At 34.5% G+C, this 15,080-nt stretch overlaps 1 protein-coding gene across 2 annotated transcripts; it reads left to right on the forward strand.

Moving 5' to 3' along the window:
• The first annotated feature begins 7,971 nt into the window (after nt 1–7,971).
• LOC110685909 (probable methyltransferase PMT24) lies at nt 7,972–14,213 on the forward strand. Of its 2 annotated transcripts, none has more exons than XM_021862464.1 (9): nt 7,972–8,318; nt 9,033–10,126; nt 10,218–10,367; nt 10,932–11,202; nt 11,283–11,393; nt 11,481–11,655; nt 12,463–12,723; nt 13,251–13,445; nt 13,536–14,213. In XM_021862464.1, the coding sequence occupies exons 2-9, from the start codon at nt 9,098–9,100 to the stop codon at nt 13,756–13,758; spliced, it is 2,415 nt and encodes an 804-aa protein (XP_021718156.1). In that variant the 5' UTR covers nt 7,972–8,318; nt 9,033–9,097; the 3' UTR covers nt 13,759–14,213. The 2 variants fall into 2 exon arrangements, with proteins under 2 accessions (XP_021718156.1, XP_021718157.1); XM_021862465.1 differs by having other exon boundaries at nt 9,050–10,126; nt 13,536–14,212.
• The last annotated feature ends 867 nt before the right edge of the window (nt 14,214–15,080 follow it).

Genomic DNA, 15,080 nt, shown 5'->3' on the forward strand with positions numbered 1-15,080 from the left:
TTTGACCCATTTAATTCGACACACCCAGCCCGTGAACCCACCTAACCCGACCCATCTGGCACGACCCGCACAACCCACAGGGCCCGCACAACCCGCACGGCCCGCACGACCTAACATCCATTTTTTTAAAAAAAACGGCTAGTTTTTTGTATCTGGCGGCTAGTTTTTTGTATCTAACGGCTAGTTTTTTAAGTGTATGACCATCCCTTCTATTTTCCCTATAAATACCAATTTCATTTCACTCAAATTTCCACACAACTCAAGCTTTTTTTCTCTCTTACTCAAAAATTCTTAATTGTTCTCAAATCTCCTTAATATTATTATTAGTATTCTTAAGATTCTAAAAAAAAAAAAGTTCTTCTCCATATTATAATTAGTAATCATAAAAAAAAAGTGAGCTCAAGAGGAGGAATGGGAAGGAGTCAAAGTGGTGGTCGAAGTGGTGGCCAAAGGAGTGGTGGTGCAAATTTTTCGTATGAAATTAATACGAAAAATTTAAACCAATTTGTCAATGAATATGGAGATTATGGTTTAGGAGATGGGAAAAATATTCAAACGTCTCCACCACAACATTTCTCCCACCAATCATCAAGTTCAACTATGCCACCTCCATCGCAACCAACATCTCAACCTTCATCTCAAAGTAATTTCTAATTAAATTTTTATTGTTATGAATATTTAAAAAAAACTATTATTAATGATTATAAAGTTAGTTTAGTTTCCAATTTTCTATGATTTACAATTAGTTAATTACCATGAAAAATGCGTTTAAATAAGTATAATTAAAATATTTAAAATTTAAAAGCTTATTTTCATGAATAGCGTTGAAAAATTAATTTCAATAATTTGATTTATGAAAGGTGGTGGCGGTGAAAGTAGAGGTCGAGCACAATTTTCTTGGGTGTGGAAACATTTTGAACGAGTTGAGGTCACACCCCCGGGATGGCAATCCGGTCAACCAAAGAGGTTCACGTGTACATGCCTAGTTTGCAAGGCGCTAGGTGCAAATGTCAAGTCATATAATTGGAAAACGGGAGATGGAACCGGAACTTTGAGTCGACATTTGCAAAATAAACACGACTTGTTCGAAAATGGCCCTCGTCCTTCGGGGGGTGGCGTCCAAACACAATTGGGTGGATACATGAACCAACCCGGCGGAGGTACACCTTTCATTTATAATAAAGATAGAATGATTGATCAAATGAGTACTTTAGTTATTGCTAATGAATACCCTTTTAGTTACGGTGAAAATGCAAACGTTGAGCATTTTAATAAAGTTGCATTACAACCTGCATTTACTCGTGTCCCCCGAAACACCCTAAGACGTTATACACAAACTTCTTATTATAAGTATAGGAGTGGTTTGATTGAATTATTTCGTACTTTTGATGGTCGTGTTAGTTTTACAAGTGATACATGGACTTCTAGTTCTGGGGAACCTTTTCTTTGCATTACTGCTCATTGGGTGGATGATGATTGGTTTATTCAAAAACGTATACTATGCTTTCAAGCTATGGAAGAAAGGCATACCGGTTTTAACATCAAAGTTCGTATTTTGAATTGTTTAAAAGAATTTCACTTGAATAATAAAGTTTTTTCTTTGTCTCTTGATAATGCAACTGCAAACACAAAGTGTATTGACTATTTGAAAAATGACTCCGAGTTGAATTTGTTGTTGGGTGGTAGTCTCTTGCATGTTAGATGTTGTGCTCATATTTTGAATTTGTCTGTTCAAGAGGGTCTCGCTGAGTTGCAACCATTGCTAAACCCAACTAGAACAGTTATAAAATGGATTAGGATTACTCAGTCAGTTAGAAGAAAGTACATAGCTATGTGTAAAGAGAGAGGTCTTAAGAAAAGACAATGGTCTATTGATACCCCTACCCGTTGGAATTCTACTTTCAAGTTGTTGAGTGATGCTATAAAGTATCGTGATATTTTGACCCAACTTTACAATGAGACTCGTGTTGATCCTACTGAGTTAATAACCGAAAGTCATTGGACTAATGCTTCTTTTGTTCGTGATGTTTTAAATGCTTTTGATAGTGCAACTCATATTTTCTCTTATATTTATGAGCCTAATGTTCATTTAGTCATAATTGAGTGTGTTAAAGTTGTTCACACCATCCAAGAGCATATGATGATTGATGGACTTCGTCCTGTTCTTGATAGCATGAAACGTAAGTGGAATACTTATTTTAGTGAATTTCCAATCATTTATGGAATTGCTGCTATTCTTGACCCCGGTGTCAAAGCTGAAGGTGTGGAAAATCTTTTAGAATTTTATTATACAAGTTTAAGTATCGATTATGATGTTAGTGAATATATTAACAAATGCAAATCTATTTTGGGAGACCTTTATGATCATTATGTATCTATTTATGGTTTTGATCTGGAAACACCAACTACTACTAGCACTTCCGATTCTAGATTTGGTTTTCTTGATAAAGTTATGAAAAAAAAACACAAAGCATCTACATCATTATCATCATCATCTTCTTCAACACTTGCTATTAATGTTTATTTGTCCTATCAACATGAGACCAACGCCAACTTTCAAATTATAAAATGGTGGCAAGAACATACAAAAAGTTTTCCTATATTGGCGAGAATTGCAAAAGATATACTTGCAGTTCCCACTTCATCCGTTGCTTCCGAGTCTGCTTTTAGTGCAGGTAGAAGAGTGTTAGATGAAAAAAGATCTCGCTTAACTCCGAAAAGCATTCAAATTTGTGTTTGTAAGAAAGATTGGGATCAAGCTGAAAGAAGAACTCAAGGTTTAAAGGAAGACGAAGACGATGAAGAAGATCATGTGATGATATTGGAGTCGTCAACGGATGATGCAGCTTCCGGGGATGATGATCCAACAAACATGGGTGGCTAGAAAAGTCTAAATCAGGTACGCTAAGAACTACGTGGGCTTTGATTCTTTCGGGATACGTAGGCAACTTATTTTTCGAAAATTACAATTTAATTGCAAAATTAAATTTTAGTTTTCTAAAGATAGGTCCAAGCCCCCCCCCCAAATTCCAAAAGAAGTACAATATAAGAACTACGTTGACTTTGATTTCTTATTTTATAATATAAGGATACGTAGGCATCTTAATTAAGAGCAAATGAGCCAGCAATCGAATTGTTAATTTTGTAAAAATTAAAACACCACATTACCCACTCGACCCTAACCCACGAACCCACCCGACCCTAACCCACAAACCCACCCGACCCTAACCCATGAACCCACCCAACCCACGAACCCACCCAACCCACGAACCCACCCGACCCTAACCCACTAACCCACCTTGACCCGTCTAACCCACGAACCCAGCTCGACCCACCCACGACCCGTCTAACCCACAAACCCAGCTCGACCCACCCACGAACCCAGCTCGACCCACCCACGACCCGTATAACCCACGAACCCAGCTCGACCCACCCACGACTTGTTTAACCCACGAACCTAGCTCGACCCACCGACGACTCGTCTAACCCACCAACCTAACCCTAGTGTGTCGAACCTCTCAGACCCAACCCACGACCCGACCCACCCTACCCTACGTGTGTCGTGCCGTGTGTCATGAAACCCCAACTCGCGACCCACCTAACCCTAACCCAGCTCGCACAACTCGCACGGTGGACACCACTACCTATATTTTACCACTCTATATATAAAATCTATGTATTAAAAATCTCTTACAGTTTGGTAAAAGATTGACAAGTGATATTTTTTCCTACAATGATAGTCAATAATAGATTATGAATAGCTACAAATTATAAGCACTAGATAAAGCCCGTGCGATGTACGGTTTGTTTGTACTTTTTCAAATAAAATATTTTACTAAATATATACTTGTATTTATCTAATAAACCTTGTGATATTCGCTTGCTTACTACTTGAATTTTTTATTATAAAATGAATTATTAACTTTGTTTCTCATATTTAGATAAAATTTGTAATATAAAAAAGCAATATTTTAGTTCACAAAGTTTCATATGTGGCTGGTCACACCGTGTGGTCGGGATTACTTGGTCAGGAGTTACTTGGTTGATCAAGGGTTACTCAATCGATCAGGGGTTACTCGGACGGTCAGGGGTTACTCGGTCATTGTTTGGGTGTGTCTCAGCCGGTCACACGATATGACCAACCACACAAAAAACGCGCTGATTTTATTTATATAATTGATATAAAATTTTTGATCTAAAATAAATTGCAATCTTTTTTTTCAATGGTTAAAATATAACATTTTCCGTGTGATGCTCTAAAATAATCTTGCATGGCATAAATCTTTTGTAGTGTTTTAAAATTATTAATCCTACGTGGCGCTATTTTATTATAATCCTACGTAGCGCTTTAAAAAAAAAAACTAATCTTACGTGGCATAATCGGATTGTAGCGTTTTAAAAATATTAATCCTAAGTGGCGCTCTAATAATTTTAAAAAAATAAAATCCTACGTGGCGCTCTAAAAACTCGGGTAAAAACTCCCCTTTATATATATATATATATTAGATTCTTGACCATTTTATGAAGCTAGAAAATTTTATAAATTATATTAGTAAAAGATTTATAATATTGTATATTATAGAATAATCTATAATATCTTATATCCTCCATATTTTAGTCAAGTTTAGCTTATAGTTTTGTTAATTAATGATGTTATTGATAATATGGATTATCAATCATATATCATTCAAATATACTAATTTATATAACACGTGGTCTAAATAAGAAATTATGATAAGTGCATTTCCATATTTTTCATTACTTGAATTTGATTATTTTACATATTTATACACTTATAAAAATTGTAAATACTCATTTATAGAAGGTAATATGATTATTTTTCGTGAATCTTAGTCTAAAAACATGTAAAATTAAAAAACAGAAAAGGATATTTCACCAAAAAAAATCAATCAAAAAAATAATTGACTAGAAACTATTATCAGAATACTATACATAAAATGATATACCGCTTATTAAAAATCGATCACAAAATTATGAATTTTGATTGATTATTTGATATACTACGAATTGATTTTGATTGATTCAAAAATGTTTAATAGTAGTCTTTTGTTAAATTATGTTTTAAAATATGTAAATTGTGAGCCAATTATGTTGATATAATACTAATATCATATCTATTTTATAAAAAAATTTACATATGGTATATAATTCAATTTCAAAAACTTTCATATATGGCTGGCCACACCGTGTAGCTAGCCACATATTTTTTTTTTTTTTTTTTTTTGAAATAATGGTTAGGGTTACTTAGTCAAGGGTTACTTGCTTAATCAGGGGGTATTCGATCAGTCAGAGGTTACTCAGTCGGTCAGGGACTTAGGGTTTACTTGGTCAGAGGTTACTTGATGTGGGGTTACTCGGTCGCTCAGGGGTTACCTCACGTCAAAGGTTACTCATGTGTTAGCTCGCCACACCGTATGGCCAGCAACACACTAAAGTTGCTGATTCAATTTTTGCTATAATAATTTGTTACAAAATTCCTAAACCTGAAATCTCTTAATATTATAATAGGGTTTTAAATTTATGCTACAACTATAATCAAACCATTTATTTGACAACTAATATTACAATACACTCATGCATCATATCTACAATCTACATATTTAAGATGTGCTTATTGTTAGTTAGACCGTTAGTTCATGGAATGAATATAGGGGTAATATTATACTTGATACTACGTATACGTATCTATTATGAATTTATGAGTACTGAGTGTGCATAAGAATGATTTTAATTTATTTATCTATCATCTATAAATTTGCATAATAGACATAAATAAATGCATATAAAAAAAAAATACGAGGCACGTAAGTGTACCACCCTATAAGATAAACTATAATTCTCATTTTTAATATAGATTTTGGTACTAATTTTATATGTGTGTACAACCATCATAGGGTTACTCGGTTAATGTTATAGGGGTTACCCAGTTAGTGTTATAGTTGTTACTTTGTTAGTGTTGTACTTTGTTATTTAAGGGTTACTAAATAAGTATAATAAGACTCTGTTCACTTTATTTTAAAGATATAATATTTGGAAAAAAATAATTTCAGTTTAGTATAAATAAGTTCAATTTGGTATATTTAATTTCAATTCAGTAAAAAGCAATTACTTTAAAGAAGAAATATAATAGAGAAACAATAAATAATAATAAAAAAAATTATCAGCAAAAAAAATTTCAATTCAATAAAATTAATTTCAGTTCAGTAAAAATAATTTAAGTTCAGCAAAAATAATTTTAGTTTAGTAAAATAATTTCATTTTAGCAAATATAAGGTGAAGTGAACAGGGCTTAGAAGTTACTCTGTCAATATAATATGGGTTAGTTAGTTAGTGTCATAACTCCTTTTTTTTACAAGCGGTCACGCGGTGTGACCAACCTCACAGAAAATATGTTGTAGATTTTGTATATGTCGTCACAAGTGATATGTAAGAATGATATGCATTTTATTTTTCTTCTCTTATATGCTTTTATATTTAATTTTTTTATTTACTATTATATATATGCAATAAAAATATAAAATGATCACATATAATTCAAAAAAGACGGATAATCAAACAATTGACTAGCCATTTTGAGTTTAAAATTTTAGAAATTTTTTTATACTTCGTACTAAGCTTTAAGTTAGTGGCTTTGCAAATTTTTTAGACGGGTAAATTTTTGGTTGTAGAAGGTGCGATAGGTGTGTGGTGATGATCAAGTGAATTCATCATGTAATAAAATCAAGGTAGTAAGTGATGGGATCAAAAATCCTATTTTTAAAGTTTCATGTTAAACTTTAAGTGTTTTTAGAAGCCATAGAGGAGAAAAAAGATACGAAAATATATGTGATATACAAAGTACAATATATAATGATCATGTTATTATAATGGTAAACTTTTCCAAAAATATATTGAGTTAGAGGACGGAGATAGTCATTTAAAAGGCAAATTTTTATATGTGGCTTGCCACACTGTGTGGCAGGGGTTACTCGAGTTACTCGATCAGGGGTTACTTGAGGGGTTTAGTCAGGAGTACTTGAGGGGTTCGGTCAGGGGTTACTTGAGGGGTTCGATCATGGGTTAGTTACTCGGTCATGGGTTACTTAAGAGGTTATTCAGTCAGGGGTTACTCGAAGGGCTACTCGGCCAGGGGTTACTCGAGGGGTTACATTGTCAGGGTTTACTTTATGAGTTACTTGAGGAGTTCGGTCAGGGGTTACTCGGTCATGGGTTACTTGAGGGGTACGGTTAAGGGTTACTCGGTCATAAGTTACTTGAGGGGTTACTCGATCAGGGGTTACTCAAGTTACTCGGTCAGGGGTTTAATTTACTCGAGGTCGGGGGGGGGGGGGGGTTTGGTCAGGGGTTTCGAGTTACTCGGTCAGGGATTATTTGAGGGGTTACTCGGTCAAGAGTAACTCGAGTAACCCCTGACTAAGTAACTCGAGTAACCCCTGACTAAGTAACTCGAGTCATCCCGGCCACACGGTGTGACCAGCCACGCAAAAAATCTCCCATTTAAAAATGAGGTGGCCAGTGGCTCAAGTAAAAATGAGGGAAAAAATATGACTTAATGTGGGTATTGATTGTCACTTCATTGAGTTAAATTATTTTTCAAATCTTTCCATACAATTTAAGAATTAATAAAAGAAAAGGTTGTTTTCAAGTAATACTTCGTATATCAATATTTTGAGGGTTAAAAATATATGATTGAGACATAATTATAAGTAAATTCATTATTACTCATTAAATTATTTTATTTTAAAATTTTGTGAAATGAATATGAGTATCAAGATTTGTAAGTCGTGCATCGCACGGGTGTTATACTAATTTTGATTTAAATGAACAAACTTACCTTCTCATCATGTACTCCGTGCTATTCACCCCTAACACTCTAACATTCTCTCCTCTCAACATACTATCACGGGCCAATGGCAAGGTCATTATTGGCGAAAATTCATGTTTTATTATTTTACTATGTAATTCAATTCCCCAAGCCCCAACCCAATGGCCCGACGATCTAAATTGGGGATATTATAAATGAATTAATTAGGTATTGTTTTGTTTTGTTATGTTAGTTTACCGTGTTCAAGGAGTAATTGGGAGGAATGAATGTCTTCAAACCGGGGAAACACTAGGTAGCTTTTTCTTGATAATTTAACTCGTTGCGTTGATTATGGAAATAGTACATTTCATTATTCATTTCTTAACTCGCTCACGACCCAAGCCTAAATTTTCTTCCTTTTTATGATACTCGTCTTCCTTAACATTTCTCACTCCTAAGATCCAATGCCTTAATCTATTATCACCAACTACAGGTATTTCATATGATGCCCCCCTTTTTCTTCTTCTTCTTTTGTTTTGATCGTTTATGATATTTGATGGGTTCTAATGTAAAGTGGGTAATTACTTTCTTGCTCGAAAACTTTTCATGATTTGCTCAAAATGCTCTGTATTTGTTGATACATAAAAATGCTATGTTTGTTTGTTCCATTGGTATTTGGTACGATTGAATTGTGTGTCGGTGTGTAGTGCGAGTAAACGAGATTTGATCCGAGGTCTTGGGTACCAACCCGAAGCCTTTAATTAAATAAGTTAGCTGCTAAGTGTTGTTTATGGGATGAACATTTATTTTTGTGGTTGATTGTGAAGGAATTTTAGTTTATACGCCTTGATTGTCTAATGACATAAAATTTTTCGTTAGTGGTAGTTTGTTGTTTTTGAATTTTTGGTATATAGGGAGCCACTAAGGAGTCTCACTTCACCAACTTAGCTAGTTGGCATCCACTCGTTTAGTCGATAGTTGTGACTTATTTGATTGTTGGATACTTTTTTTTTTGATGATGCATATACTCTTCCTGACTAATTAGAGTGTCCTTATGCAAACACACCAATGTGGTTTCTTTGTTTTTCAATTTGTCTTTGGAAATGTATATTTTCAATTTTTAAGATTTATTGATTGAGAAGTAAGAATCGCCTTTGATTAAGGTCCTTTTCAGTGATTAGTGAGTTTGTTCTGACCATTTTGATAGATACTTTCCCTTTGTAGGGTTGTTAACATCATTCTAAGAAAGGCATTATTAGCTATTGAGAGGTCATGGCTCAGGGAAGGTATGCCCGAGTTGATGGGCAGAATTCTCCGAACTATTGTTTGATAATTTGTATCATGGGGTTTGTTTCAACATGTTTGCTAGCTGCTTGGATGACACTATCATCATCAATTAGCCCTGTTCGCACGGAAATATCAGTAGAGGAATTCATGGGTGGCATACCGAAGATAGTAGATGGGAGTGATGCTACGTTGCCTGTGGATGCCTTGAAAGTGAATGATGGCAGAGGCAGTGTGCAGGAAGGTAGCAATCCTAGTGTTCAAGATATAGGAAATGCATATCCCAAAGAGTCTCGGAGTATAGAAAAGGAACAAAATTCCCAAAAGGTAAAAGAAGAGTTGCTTTCTGGGGAAGGATCAGAAAACAAGGGAGCCGAAGAGCAAAAGAGTGGAGAAGATGGGACAGATGCAAGTAAGCAGAAAGAAACTACGTACAAGTTTGATGGTGTAGTCCAAACACATGGTGACAATGCTGGAACTAAGGCGAGTTCTGATAAATTAAACCAAGTAGGAGAAACAGAAATCAAAGTTGAGGAAAGTGGAGGATACCAAGACAAGGTACCAGGAGCCCAAGAAGAGATAGATGCTATGAAGAAGATGCAGGATGGAGCGATCGATCATAATGGGCAGTCTGATCAAGAAATAGATAAGGATTTAAAAGAGGATTCCAGTGTTTTACCATCACAAAATGAGTCAAAATCTGGGGCAGAGTTGTCAAATGAAACTTCACCTCAACCTCAAGCTATGCCTTGGCCAACGCAATCAGCCGAGTCAGAAAATGAAAAACTCTCACAGGAGCCGAAGCACCAAAAAGAATATAGATGGAGAGTATGTAATGTCACTGCAGGACCAGATTATATTCCTTGCCTTGATAATGTTCAAGCTCTCAAAATGCTACACACTACAGGACATTATGAGCACAGGGAACGACATTGTCCTGATGAAGCTCCTACTTGTCTTGTTCCTCTACCTAAAGGGTATAGAACCCCAGTCAAATGGCCTAAAAGCAGAGACATGGTACACTAAATGCTTGAATTGAGAAATGAAAAGAGAGATTTTAAATAATATTGTATTCTTGTTCTAATAAGTTTTATATTGGATAATCCAGATATGGTTCACAAACGTACCCCATACAAGGCTTGTTGATTACAAGGGAAAACAGAACTGGGTGAAGATTTATGATCGGTACCTTACCTTCCCTGGTGGTGGGACTCAATTTAAGTATGGCGCTCTTCATTATATTGATTATATTCAACAGGTGATTCCACATTTACATTTGTTTTTCTTGTTGCCATAGAGTCATAGACCCATAGTCATGTCTGTACCAATAACAACCCTTGTTATGTGATGTTATATGATTAAAACTTTACTTTGAATCAAATTTATTTCTGCATTAATGGACATAGCAAAAGTCAAGGAGTAGTGAAAGAAAGATGGAAAGTGAACAAGTAGTGAAAGAAAGACAGAAAAGATTGCAATATATGTAATCACTTAAGTTTGCCTTAGTCATGTCTGTACATAGCAACCCTTGTTATGTGATATTTAGATGATCAAATCATTTCTTTGAGTCAAATAAAGATAGAAATTATGCATAGGGAAACTAGGAAAGAAAGAAGGCAAAGGTTGCAATTTATTTTGTTCACTTAAGTTTTCAATTTTCTTAGCTTATGGTGTGCAATGGTATTGTTGCTCTTTTTTTAAATCTTTTAATTTTTATTTTCTTTTATTTTGAGCTTTAATCTTGGGAAATGCATTTTGTACTGCATTTGTCTGTTTTTCACATTAAAATTTCTTGCATTATGTATTCACTTTTGAAATTCAGACTCTTCCTGAAATTGCTTGGGGTAAGCGAAGCCGTGTTGTATTGGATGTTGGATGTGGTGTGGCCAGTTTTGGAGGGTATCTTTTTGACAGAGATGTACTCACTATGTCATTAGCTCCCAAGGATGAACATGAAGCTCAAGTTCAGTTCGCACTTGAAAGAGGAATACCTGCTATTTCAGCTGTAATGGGAACAAAAAGGTTACCCTATCCCTCCATGGTATTTGATGTTATCCATTGTGCTCGTTGCCGGGTCCCTTGGCATATTGAAGGTAATGTTTATCTCAGTGAACCAGGATTAAACCTTTTATGCAAACAAATTGCACCATGAAATTGTTTGGATTGACTTTAGGTGGTAAACTCCTTTTGGAACTGAATCGTCTTTTGCGACCTGGAGGCTACTTTGTGTGGTCTGCTACTCCAGTTTATCGGAAAGGTGCTGAAGATACAAGCATCTGGAAAGGTTAATTTCTTTGGATTCTTGAGTATCATCAGTGTTTAGCTATGCTTCTTTTTGGACAAACTTATTAAGTCTGTATCATGCATGCAGAGATGTCCAAGCTAACTAAGGCAATGTGCTGGGAACTTGTAAAAGTGGGGAAAGATGGAGTTAACAGAAAATCTGCAGCTATATTCAGGAAAACTAGTTCTAATGATTGCTATGAAGAAAGGCCTATAAATGATCCTCCACTTTGCGAATATTCGGATGACCCTAATGATGCTTGGTAATTTCTGCCTAACCTTTGATTATGATTTAACCTTGAAGAAACTGTGTTTTTTTCCTCTTTATTCATCATATGGTTAGTCAACCTGACAAGAAAACTCCAAGTATATATGCATAATATTTTATTGCAAATAAATGTCAATGGGAATTGGGAAGTGAACTTTGCATGTGCTTATTGCTTCTATGTTTGCATGGACACCAATTAAGAAGTAATTGGTTCTGTTCTACTCTCTTTATTTTATTTCCTAGTTATATAGTACATGTTGCAAACTTAAGTGATAACATAGCAATTTAACTTTAAGAAGTTACTTCCATAAAAATTGAATATTTCCGAAAGAAAGGAGCATTACTTGAACCAAACAAGGCCTATCTGGTTTCTGTGGTGCGGATTAATGGTAGGCCCATAGATGTGCACTTTTAGTAAATTGGGATCATCTAGATGCTGGCTTGGAGCATTTATTAGATATAAGGAGAGAGCATTTGAATTTGTTAGTTAAAGGAGCAACCTAACGTAATGCTCCCTTTTCTTTACCCTTATTTTTGCCTTTTGAGAGTCCTGGCCTAGTTGCAATTAGTTCCGTTTCCCCAACTTACCTATTCAGGATGCTAAAGGGAAGAATGTACAATGGACATACTTTTATGGCAGAAGTGTTTACTTTGCTACTACCTCCTCTTACTGAGGCATTCCTATCCTCTAAAAGAGAAGAAAATGGAAAAATTAAGAAGCGTAAAGGCACTTCCTTTTCTTTTTATGATGTTTTGGAGGATTAGTCTTTGTTGCTTGATTTATTGACCGTGTGCGTCTCAGGTATACACCACTTCAGCAGTGCATACACAAAGTGGCCAAAGATTCATCTGAACGTGGGGCTCAATGGCCAGCGCCTTGGCCATCAAGGTTGGAGAAACCTCCTTACTGGTTGAAGGGTTCTACTGTTGGAAATTCTCCCAAGGACTTCATTGATGACCATAACCACTGGAAACATGAAATTACCAATACATATATGAAAAGGATTGGAATTGACTGGTCGTTGGTTAGAAATGTCATGGACATGAGAGCATCATATGGAGGGTAAGATTTCAAATTATATTTTCCACTTAGCTAGTTTGTCATTGATATTTCCATCCTTGTCAACACCCTTGTCCCACGGAAAAGAGATTAAAAAAAAAAAAAAAAAAAAAAAAAAAAAAAAACAGAACCGGCATGAAAACGTGTGGACTACTTGAATAGGTAACTCTGATAGGTAAAGTCAAGCTCAAGACTAAATAAATACAATGAATTATTACTGAATTACTGATTTTAGAAGCTATGGTTATGCTGCTATTATTCTCTTTGGCTATTGTAACACAAACATGCACAGATTCACTGTCACGGTGAGTAGGCCTCTTTACGGCATAAGCAACCTTCATAGTAGATCCTTAATTACTTGTGCTTTCTTGGACAAGGCTGATTCTCAATTTGTATATAATTGATGTGAAAGTCATATGTTTTTTTTACCCTTTGAAATAGCCTCTTAGTAGGCGTGATTAACCCTGCCATTCGAGTAAAAGAAACTAGCCTACTTCTCGAACTCCGCTTTAAATCTCTCTCTTCAACAGATTTGCTGCAGCTTTGAAGGATTTGAAACTGTGGGTGATGAATGTAGTTCCTGTCAATTCATCAGACACTCTTCCTATAATATATGAGCGTGGCCTATTCGGAATATATCATGACTGGTGTGAATCATTTAGCACCTACCCAAGATCTTATGATCTCCTTCATGCAGATCACCTCTTCTCTGATCTTGCAAAAAGGTTTGGAAATCAAATGCTAATAGTTTATTTATGTAAATCATTATATAGCTCTTCGATAATTTTACCATAGTACTTTTGTTCCTGTGACAGATGCAACATTGTTTCAGTGATGGCAGAAGTAGATAGAATTTTGAGGCCAGGGGGTAGGTTAATAGTAAGGGACAATGCCGAGACCATGTCCGAGGTAAGAAACATAGCTAAATCGCTTCACTGGAAGATCACTCATTACAATGATAACAACGAACTAGTCTGTATTATGAAGACGTTGTGGCGTCCCTCAGAAGTAGAAACAATTGCTGGTGCCATAGCTTGACCTGTTGAATCATCAGTCCTCAAACAATACAACAGTAGAATGAATTTTGCATTGCTGAGATAAGTTTATTCTTTTACTTGTAATATTCAGCTTCATCAACTTTTAATGATGCAGCTGTTTTTTTTATAGCTAGCATTTTTCTTTTCACTTCACCGCTACTGTATTACGAGTAATTGTTTATTGTATGATACGTACATTTCCTTTTATATTTATATGGAGTACAAAAAAAGCAAATGTGGGCTATAAAATTTATACTGTATTATAAATTTATACGGAGTACTGTAAAAGCAAAAGCCCTTTAAAAAGGCAAAATTTTGTGCAAGTTTTTTTTTAAAATTCCAATATTACCCCTCCCGTTGATTGTTCATTGCCAGACAATTTTCTCTGAAGTTATGCCAGACATAATTGTTGACTTTGTAACTTCCACTCGTATTCCCGGAGCTTTGTCAGATCATATTTATTTTTTCAATTAATTTTAGAAAAATGCTATACATAACCCTTTAGGAAGGACTATATATAAGCATTAAATACACACTAGAAAATCGTATAAAGTTAGAAAATCCTAAAAATATAAACACTAATTATACTATTTTACGCTTGTTTTTGTCGTGAATTTCTAATTTTATACATTTTTTAAGAGTGTATTTAATGCTTATATGTAGCCCTAAGCATTACATATAGCATTATCCTTAATTTTAACTTTATAATTTGTATTATACTTAAATTTTATATACTAGATTTTTCATTCCATTAAAATCTACACCAATATTTCTCTTTTTTTTTTTTTAAATATGAGCTAGTGGCATTTTTTTTAAATATGAGCTAGTGTATATTTCGGATGATTAGTAAGGAAATAAAAAAATTAATGCCATGACATAATAAGTAATTACATGACATTTGAAAAAAAAAATATAGCATAAGATGATATAAATTCTACAAGGAATTAGATTAAGGATGTCTATGATACTTTTTTTGTTAATATCAGAGAAAGTTTAGAATGTTTAACTACTTGTTTAAATCTTTAGACATACATTTATCATCATTTAATTTTTGCAATATTATAACAATGTTATATTGGATTGGTGGGTAAACTTTCATCGACATACAATTTAAATAAGGACCTAACAATTTATTAATATTTGCAAACAAATGTAATGTACAGAAATTTGTATCACATGACAAAATTTCTACTTGTACCTATTGATATAATTTGTATGTAGTTTAGGAAAGTAGTTAATTACAAATTTGTGTTATACAATAACGAAAAAATTAATCACTTTAATCGAACACAACCTTAATCTATTTGGAATTAATCCTATTTT

Source organism: Chenopodium quinoa, unplaced genomic scaffold (assembly GCF_001683475.1).
Source record: "Chenopodium quinoa cultivar QQ74 unplaced genomic scaffold, ASM168347v1, whole genome shotgun sequence".
NCBI lineage: Eukaryota > Viridiplantae > Streptophyta > Magnoliopsida > Caryophyllales > Amaranthaceae > Chenopodium > Chenopodium quinoa.